Raw genomic sequence first — 21,761 nt, 5'->3', positions numbered from 1 at the left:
CAGGAATTAATAAAATTCTGTCATGGGAGCAAAAATACATGTTAAGCCAACAACAGGTTGCTCATGTATATTTTAAGGTTAGGGATAGTGCTCAAGGACCCCTGTGACGTCACATCAGTTGTCCGATTCACGCCTTAGCGTCTTTTCACTTTTAAGTTCCAACACAATAAACAAACGAGTCCTAGCCAAACTCATTTTACCATCTCTAATTGTTTTGACGCTTTGTGATTTGCTCTCATGATCATGTCAAAAATTGAGTGGGCGTGTTGACGTTTTGCACTCAGCTCCAACAAGTTGCGACAAGTAAACGTCAGAAAGGTGTGGCGGCGCGCCAGGTACAGGAAAGGCGTCACTGGAAGCATTTTGGCAGGCATATTCTTCCTTTAGTTCGCTTTCACTCGGTAGAATGAATGTCTGCAGGTCTGGTGGCTTTTGTTTGGAGGCAGGGAGGGAATTCCTTCCGTGACGCAGCCTCACCTGTTGGTAAGACCTCACCTGTCCGGAGTCCGTCTTGCTGGACCCTGAGCTTCGGCCTCGGTGGAAACATCGACGATCTCGAGAAACTTATCGCTCCAGATCAATGGCAAGAGATTAAAAAGACTGAAAAGGGAGGTGAGTCGATCACAACCTTGTAAACGTTTTTAAATGCAAGCAAAGATGGTGAGCCTGCGTTTGCACCATTCATGCAATAATATCGATTTGAAGGGATTTGGTTTGAAATTGAAGTTGGCACAAGAATGTTTGCTATGTTTTCATGCGGTTGGCTCATTATGTCGAGCAGGGCTATTTAGGTTCAGAGCTTTATGGGTGATGAGCACTCAGAGCAAACGACGGCCCGCAGGCCACATCCTGTCCGTCATACAAGAATAGTCAAAATATAATGACAATGTATATAATAGAACAGGGGTCAGGAACCTTTTTGACCTAAAGAGCCATAAAAGCAAAAAATGTTTTAAAAATAAATTAAGAGAGCCACATCATATAGTTTCAGACAAAATTGAAAAAAACTGCCAAACACGCTCTCTAGACAAAAGCTAATTCTTTAGCACATTTTATTTCACTGTGTGTCATTTGATGATTTAATCAAATGTATGAAATGATAATGCCAAATCCTGTGTCCCAAATCAATGTAAATATGCCATTTACAATTTGTCTTCCACCTTCAGTTAAGAGTGTTGACACAATGTTTTTTCCATGAAATTTGTCCTTAATAAGGGTTTCAAAACAATGTTCATGCAAAGTTCTTTCGTAAAAATGTCACAAATTACTCTTAACGATAAGCATATCATCATATTCACTTTTGGTGTAGACAGACAGACAGTGAGAGAGAGAGAGAGAGACTTGCGCTGTATGCAGGGATCCACCCACCCGTACTGCTCACCCTGTCAAAGTCATTTGCCAGAGTTTTTATTTATCAGTTTAAATGGTTTCGTATCGAACTTCTGCATTAAGTTGCTTCGGCTATGTATGGACCAAAATCGGGATGAAATCATTTGACTTTGGAACGCCACAGATAGATGTGCAATAGTAAAAAAAAAAAAAAAAATTCGGAGCCATATGTACTCATGAAAAGCCATATATGGCTCCCAAGCCATAGGTTCCCTACCCCTGTAATAGAAGATAAGTAGATATAGTACTACTAATTTTTTGGGCCAACTTTGTCTACAATTTGCCTTTGTGTGTCTGCAACAAAAATACTACTACAGGGATACTAAAAAAATACTACAAAATCAAATATCAAATTTAGGGCTTAAGAACAGGGCCCTTATATATTATTTTGTCTTCATTCTGATAATAAAACATCTCATCTCATCAGCTGCATCGCTTATCCTCAGTAGGGTCACGGGGATAATAAAACATACTATAGAAATACTACAAAAACACAACTACAGTGATATTAAATATACTAAAAAATAGTAATACGAGAATGGAAATACTTTAAAAATACTTCTGCAGAAATACTACAGAAAACACTTCAGTAACTCTATGATACAATAATACTGCTACATATATATATATGTAACCGCGGTGTACGTGTCCCACCAAAGATCCACATTCACGCTGGACTGGATGATGAGGTTTTTATTATTACAGTTTCTGCAAATGGATGAGTCACAACATTAGCTTTTTCTGCTGGGTCTGATCTCTTTGATCTCTTTGTAGTACTCTGGTTAAACTGACAACAAAGCATATCAAAGAGCTTTCTTTTCACTTTACAGAAAATACATTTTAGAATATCACAATACATGTATAAATCTTTGCATTTTAACAAGATACTTTTAGCAAGAGATCGTATAGTGGATTTTTAACGTTTACAATGAATTCAACATGTTTTTCTTTACTCTGAATTTTAACCAACATCATCCCTTTTTTTAATGTATATGAAAAATAGGAATAAAAACAATAATGAGTATAAAAATGGGTACAATTTACCTGCAAATGGATGAGTCACAACATTAGCTTTTTCTGCTGGGTCTGATCTCTTTGATCTCTACAAGGGGAATTAAGATTTAGTAAAACAGAAACAAAACGAAAATAAACCTAAACAGCTTGACAATATCAATCACATTACTATGCATGGTGAGAGATTTGTCAGCTGGGGTTATAAAGTTTAAAATTAACTTATTTTGTGGAGCACCAAAAGATATGTCTTACCTTTGTAGTACTCTGGTTAAACTGACAAAACCCCGCCTCCTGGTCACATGTTAGAAGCCAAAACCAAACCCCACCCCATACCAGCAGATGGCACTGTTGGACTCAGCATTGCAGGACATTTACCAAAAACTATACACATATTTTAGCAGGAATTTCAATAAAATAAAAGTTATTATTACACCCGTTACATACACCCCCCTGAAATTCTGCTAAATATGGGAGTGCTACACTAAACAGAAAAAAAATCACATGCCAAAAAGGCAAATACTGATGAAAAAGAGGACACGAAAACTGGTACAGTATTACAAGGAACAAACTGAAGTGCATGTCAGTTCTAAAACTCTCCCAAAAAGGAGTGTGAAAAGAAAGGAGGCGAGCAAACTCCTAACTAAGCACAGACTCAAAGATGCCTGTTACATCTCTGAAATATCAAACATTGTTCCTGTAGTTGTAAGTGCTCACATAGGCACAATTCTTGTTTCTTACTCAAGCTTTGTTACTCAAACTGAAAGTGCATCTCTACTGAACTTAAACTAGGAACTTGCAGATATTGCGGACAGATGATTGTCACCTACCACATGGTCATTCATCTGACAAATAAGACGACTAGGAGGCCTGATGGACTGGCGGACCCTAAGACCATAACGGTTAGGTTGAGCACCAATAACCTGAGCTTGAAGGTCTGGGGCAGTCAAGTCTAAACAGTCAGTATCAGGGGAGTCTGCGTCCAGATGGTCAGTGTTCAATGGGGTCTCGTCTGGGAGACCCATACCCAAAGGGATCATGTTTTCAGAGCACTGTGATGGGCTTTCCGTATTGTCACTTGAAGTATGGTCAACATCTTGTTCGGGGATGTGCTGACTTCCTCGACTGGATGTATCAACACTGCGAGAGTCGGACTGGGCATCAGATCTGCTGTCTAGTGAGTTATCCTCTACCTCTGGATGAACTTGCTCTTCACCTGCCTGTATCACCCAGTTTACTGTACGGACATCACTGTCTTCAACCGCGTCAGGTAAATCAGGGCATACATCACTTCCATGCATAGCAGCGTCAGACTCTGAGTGTTCAGATTCGCTGGCCAGATCATCCTCACAGGGCAAGAAGCTAACAGAGAGCAGCAAATTCCTGTGAACTACCTTCTCTTTGCCCGTCAGACAATCCTTGACTCTGTAGACATTGAGATCAGGCTTGACTGATATGACTTCATACGGGGTTGACTCCCACTTATCTGCAACTTTGCGTTTCCCCGGGACACCTCTGTTGGCGATCAACACCCGGTCTCCCACGACGAGAGGTGATCCTTTGGCCCTACGGTTGTACAGCTTGGCATGACGAGTCTGTTCTCTGAGAGTATTCCTCTGTACAATTTGAGCAGCTTCATGTAGATCTTTCTTCAGATGGCGTACAAAGTCAGAGTAGCTGACAACAGCATCATTGGTATTAGCATGTTGAAACATGACATCGACAGGGAGACGAGGGATCCTACCAAACACTAGGTAAAACGGTGCAAACCCTGTTGTCTCATGCTCTGTGCAGTTATAGCAGAATGTGAGCTGCTGCAGCATTTGTGGCCACTTTGCTTTGGGCTGAGGGGGAAGGGTTCTGATCATATCTCCCAATGTTCGGTTGAATCGTTCTGCGATACCATTTCCCATGGGGTGGTACGGAGTCGTATGGGATTTCTGCACCCCTGCCATCTCTAGAAGCTCTTTGATCAGTTTGCTCTCAAAATTAGCTCCCTGATCAGAGTGGATACGCCGTGGGAAACCATAGACAAGGAAGAAATCCTGCCACAGACGGCGAGCAACTTGTTTGGCGGTTTGATTTCTGCAAGGGAAGGCGTGCGCCATCTTGGAGAAATGATCAGTTACGACCAGGACATCTACAGACTTGTTCTCTTGTTCAGCAGTCCAAAAGTCTATACAGACCAACTCCATAGGCTCAGAGGTGACTATGTTCTTGAGTGGTGCACGGTTGTGTGGTTCCGGTGTTTTCCCTACTACACAGCGTTGACAGGATTTAACATAATTCACAACATCACGTTCCATGCCATTCCAGAAGAATCGTTGCCTCACCAGAGACAAAGTACGGTTCTGGCCTTGGTGACCTGCTGAGTCATGTAAACCTTGAAGGACTTTCTGTTTCAATGAATCAGGCACCACAAACTGGAAGATTTTCTTGGCCATGTGAGGATCTTTCCTTATTTTGTAGAGCATGCCATTCTGTATGGTGAGTCTGCTCCAATGCTTCAGTAGTTTCATCACACTAGGCGACTCGACAGCTCTCTCACGCCTGGTAGGTCTCTTGTGTCTATGCACAAAGTACATGGTTCTGCTTATTGTGTTGTCCTGTTCTTGTAAACCAACAAGCTGACTCTGTGGGAGTGCCGTTGACTGATCTCCCTTCTGCAGAAGATTGAAGTTAGCATCTGTTCCCATCACTTGACCCACGCCACCAGTGGACTGAGCACTGAAGACAGCAGCAACTTCTTCTGATGTCACAGAACCATTGGAGCCTGATGGAATTGCCCTTTTTACTGACTCGTCTGATGTCCCAGCACTCTCGTCTACAACAGCGTGACAATTGTTGGATACTCTGAACACCTCTTGCACAGTACTGTTGTTCACCCCGTTGACTTGGTCCAAGAGCGAAGTATAGGGCTCGGTAACAAGGCGATGACTCACACATGACCGTACAAATGGCTCACGGCTCAGAGCGTCGGCTACGATGTTCTTTGGGCCGGGAATGTACTTCAGGTCAAAATTGTATGCAGCTAGCTTCGCTACCCACCGCTGTTCACACGCATCAAGTCTTGGTTTGGTCAAAATGTATGTCAGTGGGTTATTGTCGGTCCACGTGGTAAAGTGTCTTCCTTTCAACCAATGGCTGAATTTATCACATACCGCCCATTTCAAGGCAAGAAATTCGAGCCTGTGTGCAGGGTAGTTGAGCTGGGAGCGAGAGAGCGTCTTACTTGCAAAGGCGACTGGTCTGGCTACTTTTCCACCAGGTGGCAGCTGTGACAGGACTGCTCCAATCCCATCAAAGGATGCGTCGACAGCCAGAATAAACGGCGCATCAAAATCTGGGTGGGCCAGAGTGACACCTGTCACGAGGTCGTGCTTCAGTGTTTCAAAGGCGTTCTGGCATGCATCGGACCAATCTGCAGGCGTCAGCTTCACTTGACCTTTCTTGCGGGCTCTCTTGCGCTTATGCTTGTCACCAGATTCAGATGTGAGCCTGAACAGAGGTTTTGCCTTCGCAGAACATGCTTCAATGAAGCTTTGGAAATACATCACCATGCCTAGAAAAGATCTGATTTTACTAGGGCATGGCGTCTTGCCATCCGACTCCATTAGATCAGCGACTTGTACGTCATTTATCGCTCTCACTTTCTCGGGGTCAGTCCGAATTCCATCCTCACTGATGACATGCCCAAGAAATTTCACAGTCCGTCTGAGGAAAAAACACTTTTTGGGGGCGAGCTTGAGGTTGTGTTCCTTAAGGCGAGTAAACACCATCTGCAGGCGTTGGAGTGCAACTTCCTCTGTGGGGGCAAACACCATCAGATCGTCGAGGTAACATAATAGGCTCATGAAATTCTGATCACCAAATATTGACATCATCATCCTCATAAATGTTGCTGGGACGTTGCAAAGTCCCTGAGGGAGCCGGTTGTACTCGTGAAGGCCGAATGGTGAGGAGAATGCCGTGTACTTTTTGTCGTCAGGGTGCAAGGGGACATTGTAGTAGCCTGACGTCAGATCCATTGTGGAGAAAAAGGCATTTCCCCCAAGTGCGGCCAAAGCATCAGCTTGATGCGGTAGTGGGTAGGCATCCTTTATGGTTCTTGCATTAAGCCTTCTGAAATCAGTACATACCCTTAGTTCTCCATTCCGCTTCCATATGAGAACAAGCGCAGATGCATAGTCGCTAGTCGACTTCTGAATAATTCCTTTCTCTTCCATCTCGTTCAGAGTCGTCCTCAGTTTTTCATACTGACTTGGTGGTATACGTCTGTAGGGTAGATGGAACGGCTTATCATCAACAAGGTGGATACGATGTACAAACTCTTTGGCCTCTCCACAGTCCATCTTATGGCGAGAAAAGATTGACTCGAATTGTTCGATGATATGAAGGAGCTTGTCTTTACACTGCAGCGAAACCTCACATGACTTCAGGTCAATGTCTTGCAGTCCCAGAGCTTCCAATGCACGCATCATGTCCTCTTCTGACCTGGGTCGGACCTCTTTGCTCTGTACACTCTGCACGTTGCACTTGACCTCCTCTGCATTGGGCAGGTCTTCCGCTGCGATACAAGGAGACACATCTGCAATTTTCCTGTTTCTTCTCAGCACCACAACTCTGTCCGTGGGATTAAAGACTTTAACAGGCACCCATCCATCTCCCCAGAGTGGAGTAACAACTCGTCCGACAAGGACTTGTCTGGGCGCAGCCTTAGATTGAGTTGGCTCAACGACCACTGTGCTGCCCGCTGATGCCCCGGCCAACTCAGGTAACTTGCCCCAAATAACGTACTCGGTCCGTGGATTCAGCGTCACGCAACTCTTGATCTTTACTGTCCCTACCTTGTCTGGAATGCAATCACCTCTCCATCTCTCTGTGTTGGAAAGCATTGACAGGAATTGACTGTGGTTATCGGACAGACCGTTGTCAGGAGTGGAAACTAATCTCCAATAGCCATCAGTACTTTTCAATTGAGTCAAAATATATTTGATGGCATTGCTGCCAAGGATCATCTGTTCTGTCTGGCCTGGCACCACCATTACTGGTATTATCATTTGGCACCCGTAAACTGTGACGTGAATGTCGTACATATCTCTGGGAGAAACTTGGTGTCCACCGCAGCCTACAATGACATAATCATCGGCCGTGTAACTCATCATATCAGGGAATTGCTGCAGGAGGTACTTAGCTGTGTCCTCACTTACTGTACAAGCCATCGACCCGCTGTCCAATAGCGCTCTGAAAGTGGGGCCTTCTTGCACAAGTACAGGTGTGTAAAACAGTTCGTCAGTCTCCGCTATTCTCTGAAACCCCTGAAAGATCAGCTTCTTCGATGGAGGTATCTTGTTGCTATACAACTCATAAATTGATTTATTATCTTGCATGTCAGGCATCACATTAGTGGTGGGAGGTATACTCAGTTGATCTGCACTGTTCTCCCCTAAGCGCAGATCAGTTAGTTTCCCTGAGGCAGTGGGACAACTTTCGTCACTGGACAATCACGTCGAGAATGCCCTGGGGCATGGCAGTGAAAGCAAAGGTTTTTGTCTCGGCAATGAGAGAGAGCACTGTGTTCGACTTCTTTGCAAATGATACATGGCTTGTCAGTGAAACCATTAATTCTGTCTCCAGGTCGCCTGGTTGGAGCTCGCCTTCTCCCTTGAAACTGGTTTGAGGTAACACGTATCAGAACCTTCTCCAACATACTAATAACGTCCATTAGAGAGACATACTGTGGGCTCGAAGTCTGAGGTGGCTCGTGCATGAGGGTTGGACCATGGTTCACCTCAGCTTTGTGTACGGCAATTTCCGCTCTATTCGCAGGTTGTTGTAGGGAATCTGCTTTGTAGCTCTTCTCAGCGTGGTATTCATTCAGCACCTCTAGTACCTCACATGCTGACCACTTTTCGATGGTTTTTGATCTGTAAGTGAGTGCCAGTTCCTTGCATGGGCAGTTCCTAATAAACATGCGAGTGACCTCTATTTCAGGGTTGTCAAATGTTTTGCCCTGCTCACTCAAGCACTCAGAGGCAAGGTCAGCTGCTCTGTTTAGTCTCAGCCAGTAGTCATAGGGGTCCTCCTGGTGTTTGGGCAAAGTTGAATAAAAGTCAGCTAAAGGGACAGCAGAGTACTTGGTACAGCTAAAGTGTTTCCTGAGGAGACTATAAATCATGTCAGGGCGGGTATAGACGTCTATATTACTGTTTCTAATGCCAAACCTAACTACATCTTTAGCTTTTCCTCTCAAATGCATTTGGATTTCCTCTGCTTGCTCTTCAAGTCTCACATTACTCTTCTTAATAAATGTCTTCATTAGATCTTCCCACTCATGTAATTTTATTGAGTCTGAGCCATCCCCATTAAATGATGGTGGTTCTTTAACCTTTCTCTGTGTAACCACCTGAACCTGTGTTACATCTGACACATAACCTGGCTTACTCAATGTGTTTGCTACATCTTGTGTGGCAGCAGCGCTAGGAGCTACTGTATTGTGTGACTGTATACGTGAGAAAATGCTATCAGCCAATGTATGTCCTATCTCCTGAATAACATTTGTCATCTGATCAGCTACACCCTCAGAAATGTCACTCGTGCTCTGATTAAACATGTTTCAAATATGTAAATGAGTCAAAATCACAAAATAAATCAGGAGCCTGCGTAACACGTCACTGTATAGCAATTTTAAATACTGTGAGCTGATGGCATCATGAAACAATGTGGCAGGTAGGACAGTCCTCGGTTCGGAGAGTTTGATAGAAGTCACGGGTCACGGCACCAATGTAACCGCGGTGTACGTGTCCCACCAAAGATCCACATTCACGCTGGACTGGATGATGAGGTTTTTATTATTACAGTTTCTGCAAATGGATGAGTCACAACATTAGCTTTTTCTGCTGGGTCTGATCTCTTTGATCTCTTTGTAGTACTCTGGTTAAACTGACAACAAAGCATATCAAAGAGCTTTCTTTTCACTTTACAGAAAATACATTTTAGAATATCACAATACATGTATAAATCTTAGCATTTTAACAAGATACTTTTAGCAAGAGATCGTATAGTGGATTTTTAACGTTTACAATGAATTCAACATGTTTTTCTTTACTCTGAATTTTAACCAACATCATCCCTTTTTTAATGTATATGAAAAATAGGAATAAAAACAATAATGAGTATAAAAATGGGTACAATTTACCTGCAAATGGATGAGTCACAACATTAGCTTTTTCTGCTGGGTCTGATCTCTTTGATCTCTACAAGGGGAATTAAGATTTAGTAAAACAGAAACAAAACGAAAATAAACCTAAACAGCTTGACAATATCAATCACATTACTATGCATGGTGAGAGATTTGTCAGCTGGGGTTATAAAGTTTAAAATTAACTTATTTTGTGGAGCACCAAAAGATATGTCTTACCTTTGTAGTACACTGGTTAAACTGACAAAACCCCGCCTCCTGGTCACATGTTAGAAGCCAAAACCAAACCCCACCCCATACCAGCAGATGGCACTGTTGGACTCAGCATTGCAGGACATTTACCAAAAACTATACACATATTTTAGCAGGAATTTCAATAAAATAAAAGTTATTATTACACCCGTTACATATATATATATATATATATATATATATATATATATATATATATATACTGGACTGTCTCAGAAAATTAGAATATTATGATAAAGTTCTTTATTTTCTGTAATGCAATTAAAAATACAAAAATGTCATACATTCTGGATTCATTACACATCAACTGAACTATTTCAAGCCTTTTATTATTTTGATATTGCTGATTTTGGCTTTCAGCTGAAAAAAACTCAAAAATCCTATCTCAAAATATTGGAATACTTCCTCAGACCAAGTAAAAAAATAATTTTATAACAGCAAAACTAAATCAAACATTTGAAAATGTCCATTGATGCACTCAGTACTTGGTTGGGAATCCTTTTGCACGGATTACTGCATCAATCCGGCGTGGCATGGAGGCAATCAGCCTGTGGCATTGCTGAGGTGTTATTGATGCCCAGGATGCTTCGATAGCGGCCTTCAGCTCATTTGCATTTGTAGGTCTGGTGTCTTTCATCTTCTTAACTATACCCCACAAATTCTCGATGGGGTTCAGGTCAGGGGAATTAGCAGGCCAATCAAGGACAGTGATGCCATGGTCAGTGCACCAGTTACTGGTGGTATTGGCACTGTGGGCAGGTGCCAGATCATGCTGGAAAATGAAATCCTCATCTCCATAGAGCTTTTCAGCAGATGGAAGCATGTAGTGCTCTAAAATCTCTTGGTACACAGTTGCGTTTACTCTGGACTTGATGAAACACAGGGGACCAACACCAGCAGCTGACATGGCTCCCCAAACCATTGCTGACTGTGGGAACTTCACACTGGATTTCAAGCAACTTGAATTTTGCTCCTCTCCAGCCTTTCTCCAGACTCTGGCGCCTTGACTTCCAAATGAAATGCAAAACTTGCTTTCGTCTGAAAAGAGGACTTTGGACCACTCTGCAACTGTCCAGTGCTTCTTCTCAATAGCCCAAGTCAGACGCTTCTTCCGTTGTCTTGAGTTCAGAAGTGGCTTGACCATGGGAATACGGCTATTGTAGCCCATTTCCCGGACACGTCTGTGAACTGTGGCTTTTGATACCTGGACTCCAGCTTCAGCCCACTGTCTTTGAAGCTCCCCCAAATTCTGGAAGCGGCTCTTCTTCACAATTTTGTTAAGGCTGCGGTCATCTCTCTTGGTTGTGCAGCGTTTACGGCCACATTTTTCCCTTCCAACAGACTTTTTGTGGATATGCTTTGAAACTGCACTCTGTGAACAGCCTGCTCTTGGAGAAATTTCTTTTTGTGTCTTACCCTCCTGATGGAGGGTATCAATGATGGTCCTCTGGACAGCAGTCTTCCCCATACTTGTGATTTAGTTTACTGAACCAAGCTGAGTGTTTTTAAGGCTCAGGAAACCCTCGCAAGGTGTTTCGAGTTAATTAGATGATTCAGGTGATTAGTTGAATAGCCTACTTGTATACTTTTTCATGATATTCTAATATTTTGAGATAGGATTTTTGAGTTTTCTTAAGCTGTAAGCCAAATTCAGCAATATTAAAATAATAAAAGGCTTGAAATAGTTCAGTTGATGTGTAATGAATCCAGAATGTATGACATTTTTGTTTTTTTAATTGCATTACAGAAAATAAAGAACTTTATCACAATATTCTAATTTTCTGAGACAGTCCAGTATATATATATATATATATATATATATATATATATATATATATATATATATATAACTTCAGTAATGTTAAAAAATGCTACAGAAACACTACAAAGATACTAGAATGGAAATACGACAAAAATCACTATAGTCATACTATAATACAAAAATCTGCTACATACGTATTACAACAAAAATACAACTACAGTAATGCAATAAATGACTACAGATATAGCACAAAAATTATACTATGGGAAAAAAGATTGAAATACTACAAAATAAAAGTACAGAAATGCTAACCCGCGTAAGGTCCCTTGTACGAGACCGGGTGGAAACGTTTGTTGGCCTGGAGAGTGCTGGAGCCCATCCCAGCCATCTTCGGGCAGTGGACACCCTGAACTGGTTGCTAGCCAGAACACACAGAGAGACAATTCATTCATGCGCACACTCACACCTTAGGTCAATTTCGGAGTCACCAATTAACCTGCCATGCATGTTTTTGGAATGCAGGAGGAAACTTCAGTGCCCGAAGAAAACCCACACAGGCACGGGGAACACATGCAAACTCAACACAGAAAGGCTCGTAGCTGGATTTGGACCCATGACCTCAGAACTGCCCCGCTGACGCACTAACCACTCAGGTGCCGTGCCGCCCCCACTAGAAAATACATGGAAAAATACTGGACAAGATGACAAACCACCTGACAAAATACTAGACGAAGTGACGTAAATACACACCAAAAGCTCGATTAAATACATGAAAAAATGCTTGCCAAAATAAGAAATAAGCACACAATAAAATACTTGACACAATACACGACGAAATAAACGACAAAATAAACATTAGAAAAAAACAACAAACTACATGACAAAATACACGACAAAAAACACAAAATAAATGACACAACACCTAACAAAATATACAAGTTAAATGACAAAATATAGACAAAGAACTTAAAGTACAGAAAAGTTTACACGAGAAATCAAAAGGGGAGCTACACAAAATACACTAGAAAATCCTTGACAAAATGAAGACACTCGAAGTGACAAAATACACGGTGAAGTGACAACAAAATATTCAACCCAATAATCGACAAAACACTCGATTAAATACACGATAAAATAATAAAAAAATGTCAAGCCACTAGACAAAATACACGACTAAGTGATGAAAAAATACACAACAAAATACTCTACAAAATACACTGGGAAATGAGAAGACAATAGAATACTCAAACAAATAATTCACAAAACACTTGATTAAATACACGAGAAACTAGTTGGCAAAATACATGACGAAGTGACGGAAAAAATACACGACAAAATACTCTACAAAGTCCTAAATACATAAGAAAATACTTGACCAAATAGCAAATAAAGCACACGACACAATACATGACAAAATACTCGAGAAAGTACATGAAAAAATACATTAAAGTAATTAAAAGGGAAAATACATGACAAAATATTTGGCACAATATAGTAGAAAATACACTAGAAAATACTTGACAAAATAATGACACTTGAAAAAATACACGAGAGAGTGACCACAAAATACTGGACAAATTACACGACAAAATGCTCGATTAAATTCATAAGAAAATACTCAAAAAATTAAGAAATGAAGCACATGACAAAACACTGACAAAATACACACCATAACAGAAGCCATGAAGCACTCGGCAAACTACATGGAAAAAACTCAAAATACTTAAAATAAAAAAACACAACACAAAATATATCACAAAACAAATATCAAAATTAATGAAAATAGGCATAAATGAATTGCATGTATGTAATATATTTAGCTATGACATGATTTATTTGTGTTCATTTATTTATATGGCATACATTTGTAGCTATTTATTTCCACATATGTCATGATCAGGCCTCCATGTTTTTCCCAGAATTTGTCAAGTTACATTCCAAGCTTTGCTCCATCTGCCGCTTTTCTGCAGATACAGCTTGCAAACGATCACCGATGGCAGCGCTGAAGAGATTCAGCTCCGAGGGAAACCTCCTAGATCTCGACTTCTCCTGGATAAAAGCAGAGCCCAAAGAACGAGAATGGGGCAGCCGAACCGAAACCCTCATCCCGAACGTCCGGAAAGCGGATCTTGATAGAGGCGGTAGGCGGAATCTGAGTAAAGAACTCAGCGTCAGCGCTGAGAACCTGGAACAAAAAAGCAAGAACCGCCTCCAAGTTTGCGCCATGGGCGAAAGCTTTCGGGCCTACAGTGATGGTCAACTGTCCCCGAACGGAAACGGGTCAGAGTACGGGTCCAAAGACCTTCACGAAAGTCCGTCCACCCTCAAATCGCAGCATCAGCACCATCACCGGGCCAAACTGGCTGCAAAGTTGCACCTCAAGAGTCTGTTTAGACAGGTAAGGCCCACGTTAAGATTTCTGACTCAACTCAGTCCAAGAATTAGGATTCTTGCACCTTTTTCATAGCCAAGCTCAACTCCTTTCAAGCACGTTCAAGGGCTAGGCAAATGTTTTATTTTTTCCAGTACCTTCAAAGGAGGGAATCCAGTGACAATAAACAGAACTTTATTTTGATGACTAATATAAAAGTAATTATATATACTTTGTGCTATTTTTTAGCTCTCCCTATCTATGATCTTTTTGTGTCAATTGCCTGCTATAAACTGACATGAATTCTGCTATCCTGCTTCACCAATGCATGCGCAGCTTGGCTACGTCACACTTGTTTACAAACATGGAAAGGGCTCTATAAGTGTTGGGTAATAATAGAGTTCAATATGGAAGCCAAACTAAATATATAGAAAGCAGAAAAATTAGCCAAATTTGGACTCATTTTAATGATATTGATTGCTCCGAACCAGAGTGCATTCAATTTTTCAATCTTACAGACTGCTGGTCTTTTGCTTTTTGTTTTTATGTATTTAACTGAATATTTTTGCAGGTATTTTTTTTGTAGAGGATTTGTGTTTATGTTGGTTAAAATGGAATTGTAAATAGTTAATTCTTTTACATTTTATCATTTATTTATAGCACTGAAGAATTAATATTTTGAGATTTTAGTTTCTTTTGTATTTTACGGGATTTTGAGCTTTTGTTTGACTCTAAATATGTTCATTTAGTAAAAAGCTGAAATTGTTTTGTATTCTACCCATTTTTTGTAGATCTGTGAATATTTGTATTTATAATTCTTGTGTTTTTCAGGGATCCCCTGCAAAACATTAAATCAAAAATTACTAAATCATTTTTTGCCTCATTTTATAATGGTTGATAACAAATATTAAAAAAAATAATAACTAGAGGAGCCTTTTAGGAGCCAAGCCAAAAGATCAGGTTTCTTTCTAAGTAGAGCTGTCCTCTTGGGTGCAACCAGTTGGGTGCGTTGATGCTTTACATGACATTGCCATAATAACAAGCCACCAAAGCAGGTGTTTTGGCGTCATTTTCATGCAACGTTTTCAAAAGAAATTCTTCATTTATTGCGTGTTCCATTGAGTCGGACAGCAAATTGGCAATGGCAACTATTTCAAGCCTTTCACCTTAAATTCACCCTTGAAAACACAAAATACATTTCAAGCATTTTCAAAGATTTCAAGCACCTATATGAAAATGTGTTTTTATTAAATACTGCACAAGCACAGTCTCTTAAAAAGATGGAATTCTTTGGTATGACAAGACAAAGCTTAGTTCAAGTACCTTCATTAAATCTATGCCATGTCTTTCAGAGTCCCCATTCCTCAACTTCCAACCTGGCGAGCCCTGAGCCCAAAGACAGGTAAGAAAGTGGCTTTGTCTGTCGAAGGTTTTTCTTTTCTGATTAATCGCTGAACTCCCCTCACCCCTTCCCACTACCCTAAAAAGTGTCAAAGAGAAGCGGTCCAGGCTGGTCTTCATGCGTCAGTGGAGCACAGTGGGCCACAACAAGAAGCATCCCATCAGTCGAGAACAAATGGAAAAATGGGCCCAGTCTCTGGATCACCTGCTAGCCAGTCAAAGTGAGAGTGTTCTTCTCTTAAAAAAGTATTTGTTGTCCAGTCAGCTCTTACTAGGAAAGGGTATCCCAAAGAATGTAGAGACCCCTCGTTCCTTTGCACTTCAGTTTTTCCTGGTTCATTGCTTCGTGGATTTTGAATTGAATTGTGTTTGTTGTCATTCATATCGACGAACCGCGCATTCTGCTCTGAGCGCACAGCAAATGCTATCATGGGGGCAGGTTAGGGTGATATCGTGTGTTGGGTAGGCGTAAATTTTTATGTGCGCAACTGTGATTGGCTGGTCAAATAGCAGGGGGCATACAAGTCAATATGGTTACCCAAGACAAACTGTGACGCATGGCAACAGCTAGTCGCTTTAGTGGCTAGTTACATTGAGAAGAAGTTCATCAATTAAATAGGACTCTGAGGAAAGTCAATAGTCAAGTCATTTTTATTTGTATAGCCCTAAATCACGAAGAGTCTCAAAGGGCTTCACAGATTAGCGCAAAGAAATGGTGATCATTAGCGGGTACTCTGCGGATGGTTATCGGGTCTGGGAAGTGACTAAGGCGGCGTTGGCAGAGGCAAAAAGCAATAGCGAGACTGCAGATCTGGCCTACTACTACTGCTAGGCTAACAACTCTCTGAAAACATCACTGCCGAGCCTGTATCTCACCAACGTAAGATCCATTACCCATGAAACGGTTGACCCGGAGTTACAACTCGTGTGAAACTGCTACATTTGGGACGGTTGTATTTCAATCATCGTGTAGACCTGGCTGAAATCTAAGTTACCCAATGCTAGTGTGAAGCTAGCTAGCCACTCGCTTAAAAAAAAAAAGGGATGAAAGGTTGAAGCCAAAAACTTGTGAGAGCCGTCCCCAAAATAACTTTGAACGCTTCTTAAATCAATTGTTTAAACAAAAGTCCGAGGGTCAACCACCCTCGCTCTGTGCTGCGCCCAGCACAGATGCACCACAAGAATGACAAGACGTTGCTAGTGGCCTTTGAATAACCACAACATCCAGTGTGTGCCTGGTCAGGACCAAACCCGACAAAGTACCCACACGAACACAACATAGACAGTAGCAGGCCCTCGACACAGTTTTTGGATTTATGCGACGTAAACAACTCTCAAGATAGCGGAAAACCGCTTAGTCATGTGTGCGGGGGCACGCCGATATTGGCATCCTGCAGCCAAAGTAACGCACGACTTTAAGTTACACTGGCGTTGTAACGGTGAAAAGAAATTATTTGTTAGGTTACCCCCTAACTGAAAAAATATTGCCTTTAAGCAACGGCGTTATTCATTACCACGTTATTAGCAATACTGGTTAGCAGATGCTGAAATGTGTACACATTTATTTGGGACACCCTCAATTTTCAGACGGCGTTTTGGTGTTCGGGGCCTTCCTCCGTTCTGAATTCAGCGAGGAAAACCTGCAGTTCTATCTGGCATGCGAGGATTACAAACATTCGTCCACCAACTTCAGCTTACATAGGAGGGCCAGGGACATCAGCGCCACCTACATACAGACTGGATCTCCTCGGGAGGTACAATCTGTTGTTTGCCTGTTCCTAATATTTTTCAAGTAGCAGCCACAATTGACAAAATTTAACACGCTTGAGAGTCCCATCACCCTTGACGGAATTTCTCGTTTTCCGGAGTTGCACTCATGGGCGTAACCAGCCGGTTTTAGGGGTGCTCAGGCACTCCCAAAAATTAATAATTTTTAAAGTCTCGTTTCCTTCACTAAGGTGAGCTGTAGTTTTACCTCCCCTGCTCTGAACCTACAACAGCCCATGGTTACACCCCCTACGGGAATTAATGGAATATCTCGCCTTTGGCATCACACAGGTGAACCTGGACGGCCGGACCCGCGAGCTAACGCTGCAGTTGCTGAGAGCCCCGTCCCACACATCTTTAAGCCACGCACAGAAACGCATCTATTCACTCCTGGACCAGGACTGCTACCCTCGTTTTCTGCAATCCAGCGTCTACCTGTCCTTGTTGCGGGACGCCGACTAACTTGCGTGGCTACATACTACATGCAGACTGTGAAATATGCAAGGAAGTCAGAACCAGCTGTAGAGGACTACACTGCCACAAATACATTTACCCTAACTGCTTTCCAACCACAAACTATGCCAAAACAAGTAAAAACCTAAAAAGACCATTTGTGTACAAGACCTTTCCTTTTTCCTAACGTGCACAAAAGAGCACGGTACACCAGGGCACCTTCATTCTCAGGAAGTTACCAGACTCCCCTGTAGTGTAATAGATTTGTAACCCCTAAGTGGTCATTTGTAATCAAAAGATTAATGATTGACGTGTGTGTCGTGTTTCATGCCAGATATTTATTTCATTGCATAGCCGAATGAAATTTCAATAAATTGGATAATTTTATATTGGAAGCACCAACAGGAACTCCAACTGGTCAAAAGACACGCCTCCTGTGACTGATGACATCAGCTGCACTTAAAAGCCTGCCTTTTTTTCTTTGCACCTGCTTCCAATGACAGCGGCCCAGAGGGGTGGCTGGCTGCCCTTTTCCCCCCTGGACAATGGGGACAGAGAAGGCTGAAGCCCAGAGCCGTGAATTGATTTGATTTTTTTTCTTGTAAATAAATCGGTTCGATAATTAAACTTTAGTTTTAATGTGTCTATTTTTCCATTGTATCAATATCAATGAACTATGAAATAGATCATTTAAAGCTAAAATACAATGTATGGTGTACTGCTTCCTTCTTAATACTGGGTGAGAAGGGTTGGTTGGGTCCCTTAACCATCAAGGTCATATGGGCACCATTTTCTGTGGTGTGTCTTGGGCAAGTACAGCCTGGTGGCGCACATCCCTCTCTAGGCCAGTGACAAAAAGAGTACCGTATTTTCCGCACTATAAGCGCACCTAAAAGCCTTTATTTTTTTCAAAAGCTGACCATGCGCCTTATAATACAGTGCGCCTTATATATGGATTAAGTCGCAAAGTCTTGCAACTAATGAAAGCAGCCGCCGACTAGATTTTCCCCCGCACGCAAAGTAGTCCGCGGTGTATGCTGGGATTTGTATGGCGTTTCATTGGCTAACCAATGGGTCAATCATCATTTGAATCCATCACTATTGGCTAAAGTTATTCGGAGGTAAAGGAGACAGATCCTTTTTATCATTTACAGGCTGGCATAGGCTAAAGGGGCAAAACAAAGCCTGCAATTGGCCGAAAAAGATGTGTCAATCATCAGTTGAATCGATCACTATTGGCTAAAGTTATTCGGAGGTAAAGAGGGCGGATCCTTTTTATCATTTACAGGCTGGCATTGGCTTAAGGGACAAAACAAAGCCTGCAATTGGCCGAAAAAGATGAATGTGAATAGCATGTTGGGTTGACGGCATAGAGAAAACAGTATTTTACTTTTCTGTACTGTATTTGTAAATATTTTACTCTCCTGGATTTACTACACTCACGGATATAAGAGGACCATGGTTGCACATTATTATTGAACACAACTACTTCGGTGAGCTACTCCAGCTATATATTTTCCCAGCATCTTGTTTTAGAGTGATATCGATGTTTCTGTGATGGGTCTTTTTTTTAAATTGAACTCAATTCCAAGTGTTTGTCATATGCACAGTAAAGTTGCGAGCGAAAAAGAAAATAGAAACTAAGGAATGGTTGGCATTTCTTGAATCCCAAGACTTTAACCTTCCGAATGATATTTGGAACGATGCATTTGAGTGACATCGTACGGACACCGCACGTGTCTACGACACGTATTTGCTTCTTTGCAAGCTTTCGGAATGTTAAGGGGGTAATAAGTTTGACTGAACTATCTGACGGTTTTGTCGACGTTCCCATTGTAGCACCTTATAATCCGGTGCGCCTTATGTATGGAAGATATAGGACCAAAACTATTTTTTGGGGGTGCGCCCTATAACCCGGTGCGCCCTATAATGCGGAAAATACGGTATTTTGGACTATTTCTGGTGGGGCATCGTCATCATCTGCTGGGTGACTCGGTAACCACCCAAATAAAATGTAATACCATCCGCTTATCCTCAGTGGGGTCACAGGGGTGCTGGAGCCCATCTCAGCTGTCCTCGTACAGTGGGCAGGGGACACTCTCATTTTCAGGCTTCAAAATGTGACAGGACCACAAGAAAGTGTTATCAGACCTTTGGTTTCGATTCCATGATAACACGCTCAACTTGTTTACATCCGGTCTGGTAGGAGTGTCACCATTTTTTATTCATTTCAGGCAAGAATCTAAGTTGTAAAGTGAAAGTCAATTATTCGAGCTACGGACATCGCAAGCAGCAAAACTATTTTGAGTCATTAATGTGGAGATCATGTCAATGATTCGGGGACAGGAAGAATTGAGGGCAAGTTAATGCGTTTTAAATGCATTTGAAGTCAAATTTAAGATCAAGTCAACAACAAAAAAAACTATTGAAACTGACAAAAAAAACAAGAATTAGAGGACAAATTACACAACTGTTCTTTTTTTTTTTAAAGGGCATTTTGGTTTTGTTGAAAACCTTCCATCTGAAAAACATCGAAAACAAAAATGACGTTTACAGTAAGTCATTGATCCTCAGTCAAAACTGGCAGACAACTACTATTCCCAAAGAACTCTTCTATATTCATCAAGCATTTTTATTCGCTCAGAAAATTCTAGTCTTGTCGTGATCTCAGGAGCCAAAAGGAAATCCGCATGTTCCGGCCCCGGTGTTGTGGAATGCTCTATGCTGAGATTTAATCTGCAACATCAGCAGAAGTGTTTAAATCTAGGCTATACAAAAATTACTTAACTTTTATAATGATGCATGAAAAATTACTTTACTAAATCCTTTTATTCCACACAAATATACAAAATGTTATGTGTTCCCATTTTTAAAACTTTCAAAAATTTGATTTAGGACATTTAATGAAATGATCTGCATTTATATAGCGCTTTTCAAGTCAATGAAGACTTCCCAAAGCGCTTTACAATATGCTTCACATTTACCCATTCACCCACACTCACACACCAATAGTGGCCATGCAGCCATGCAAGGCACCAACCTGCTTATTGGGGGCATTAGGGGTTCAGTGTCTTACCCAAGGACACTTTGACATGTAAAACAGAGGAGCCGGGATTCAAAACTGCCATCTCCTGATCCCAAGACGAGCGCTCTACCTCCTGAGCTACTGCCGCCCCCAAAAGCCAATTGGGGGCGGTAAAAGTTAATTGTCCAATAGTAGTTTTCCGCCTCGGGAATTGACAGTTTCCGCTCTGAGTTTCTCTGGTTCTGGAGCCCATAGCCCCGAGGTGAACTATGCTCTAACTAAGAACCTGAGGGGCCTGTTGATACGCTTCAACTGTGCACATTTAATGAAGTGCTCAAAAAATAACAATTTTAAGTTTTTCAAACTGACACAATGATGTAAACTAATAGACTTCTCATCTAGAATTTTAACCACTCTATTGTAAATCATTTGTCGTGGCTTTATTGTAGTGACTGTGTCTGGTGACCAGGAGAAGATGCAGTAGTTTATGTGTGATAAGATCATGTACTGCATGAAAGTGTGTTTTAGCGTGGAAAGGCAGGTAATCTCTGATCCGTCTAAATGTATACAAGTTTGCTTTGGCAACTCCGCAATATATTTTAGAATGGCTGTTAAATCTAAGTTGAGAATCAAGTACATGTCCTAGGTACTTGATTTCTGAGACCCGTTCAATGTTTTGATCATTTATTTGTCAATTAATTTTTTTGGTTATGACTTGTTTTTTTGGTTATGACTTTCTTTTTTCATAAAAAGAAAACATATATGGTCTTTTTAACATTTAGTGACACGCCTGTCAGTTTGTAGGTGTTCAGAAAGTTCATCAGACACTGCACACACGGTTTTCCCTCTCACATAAATCACTGCATCGTCAGCGTATATCTGAAAACCTGCATTTGGACATAAATCTGGTAGAGGGCCCAAGAATGGACCCTTGCTGTACTCCAGTTTTGGGATTTTAGAAATGTTGATGTTTCATTGACAATGATCACACGTGGTTTTCTCTCTTCTAAATATGATATCAACCACTGTAACTTATGGGTTAAAAAATTGAAGCTGGATAGTTTGTGGAGCAAGATATCATGATTTAGCATATCTAACACATTTTTGAGATCCAAAAAGACAGCAGTCT

At 41.4% G+C, this 21,761-nt stretch overlaps 1 protein-coding gene across 3 annotated transcripts; it reads left to right on the top strand.

The window, feature by feature from the left end:
* Positions 1-108: 108 nt before the first annotated feature.
* LOC148370631 (regulator of G protein signaling 18) lies at positions 109-18,234 on the top strand. 3 transcript variants are annotated; one of them, XM_088328340.1, is made up of 8 exons: positions 119-335; positions 421-612; positions 12,138-12,268; positions 13,586-14,013; positions 15,339-15,388; positions 15,475-15,608; positions 16,975-17,141; positions 17,446-17,775. In XM_088328340.1, exons 4-8 carry the CDS (start codon positions 13,609-13,611, stop codon positions 17,614-17,616), a joined length of 927 nt encoding a protein of 308 aa, XP_088184466.1. In that variant the 5' UTR covers positions 119-335; positions 421-612; positions 12,138-12,268; positions 13,586-13,608; the 3' UTR covers positions 17,617-17,775. The 3 variants fall into 3 exon arrangements, with proteins under 3 accessions (XP_088184465.1, XP_088184464.1, XP_088184466.1); XM_088328338.1 differs by lacking the exon at positions 12,138-12,268 and having other exon boundaries at positions 118-612; XM_088328339.1 differs by lacking the exons at positions 12,138-12,268; positions 16,975-17,141 and having other exon boundaries at positions 109-612; positions 17,446-18,234.
* Positions 18,235-21,761: the final 3,527 nt, after the last annotated feature.

Source organism: Urocampus carinirostris, chromosome 2, assembly GCF_059441175.1.
Source record: "Urocampus carinirostris isolate Australia breed hairy pipefish chromosome 2, RoL_Ucar_1.0, whole genome shotgun sequence".
Lineage (NCBI taxonomy): Eukaryota > Metazoa > Chordata > Actinopteri > Syngnathiformes > Syngnathidae > Urocampus > Urocampus carinirostris.
The sequence above is the reverse complement of the archived record's forward strand: the minus strand, read 5'-3'. Positions and strand labels throughout refer to the sequence as shown.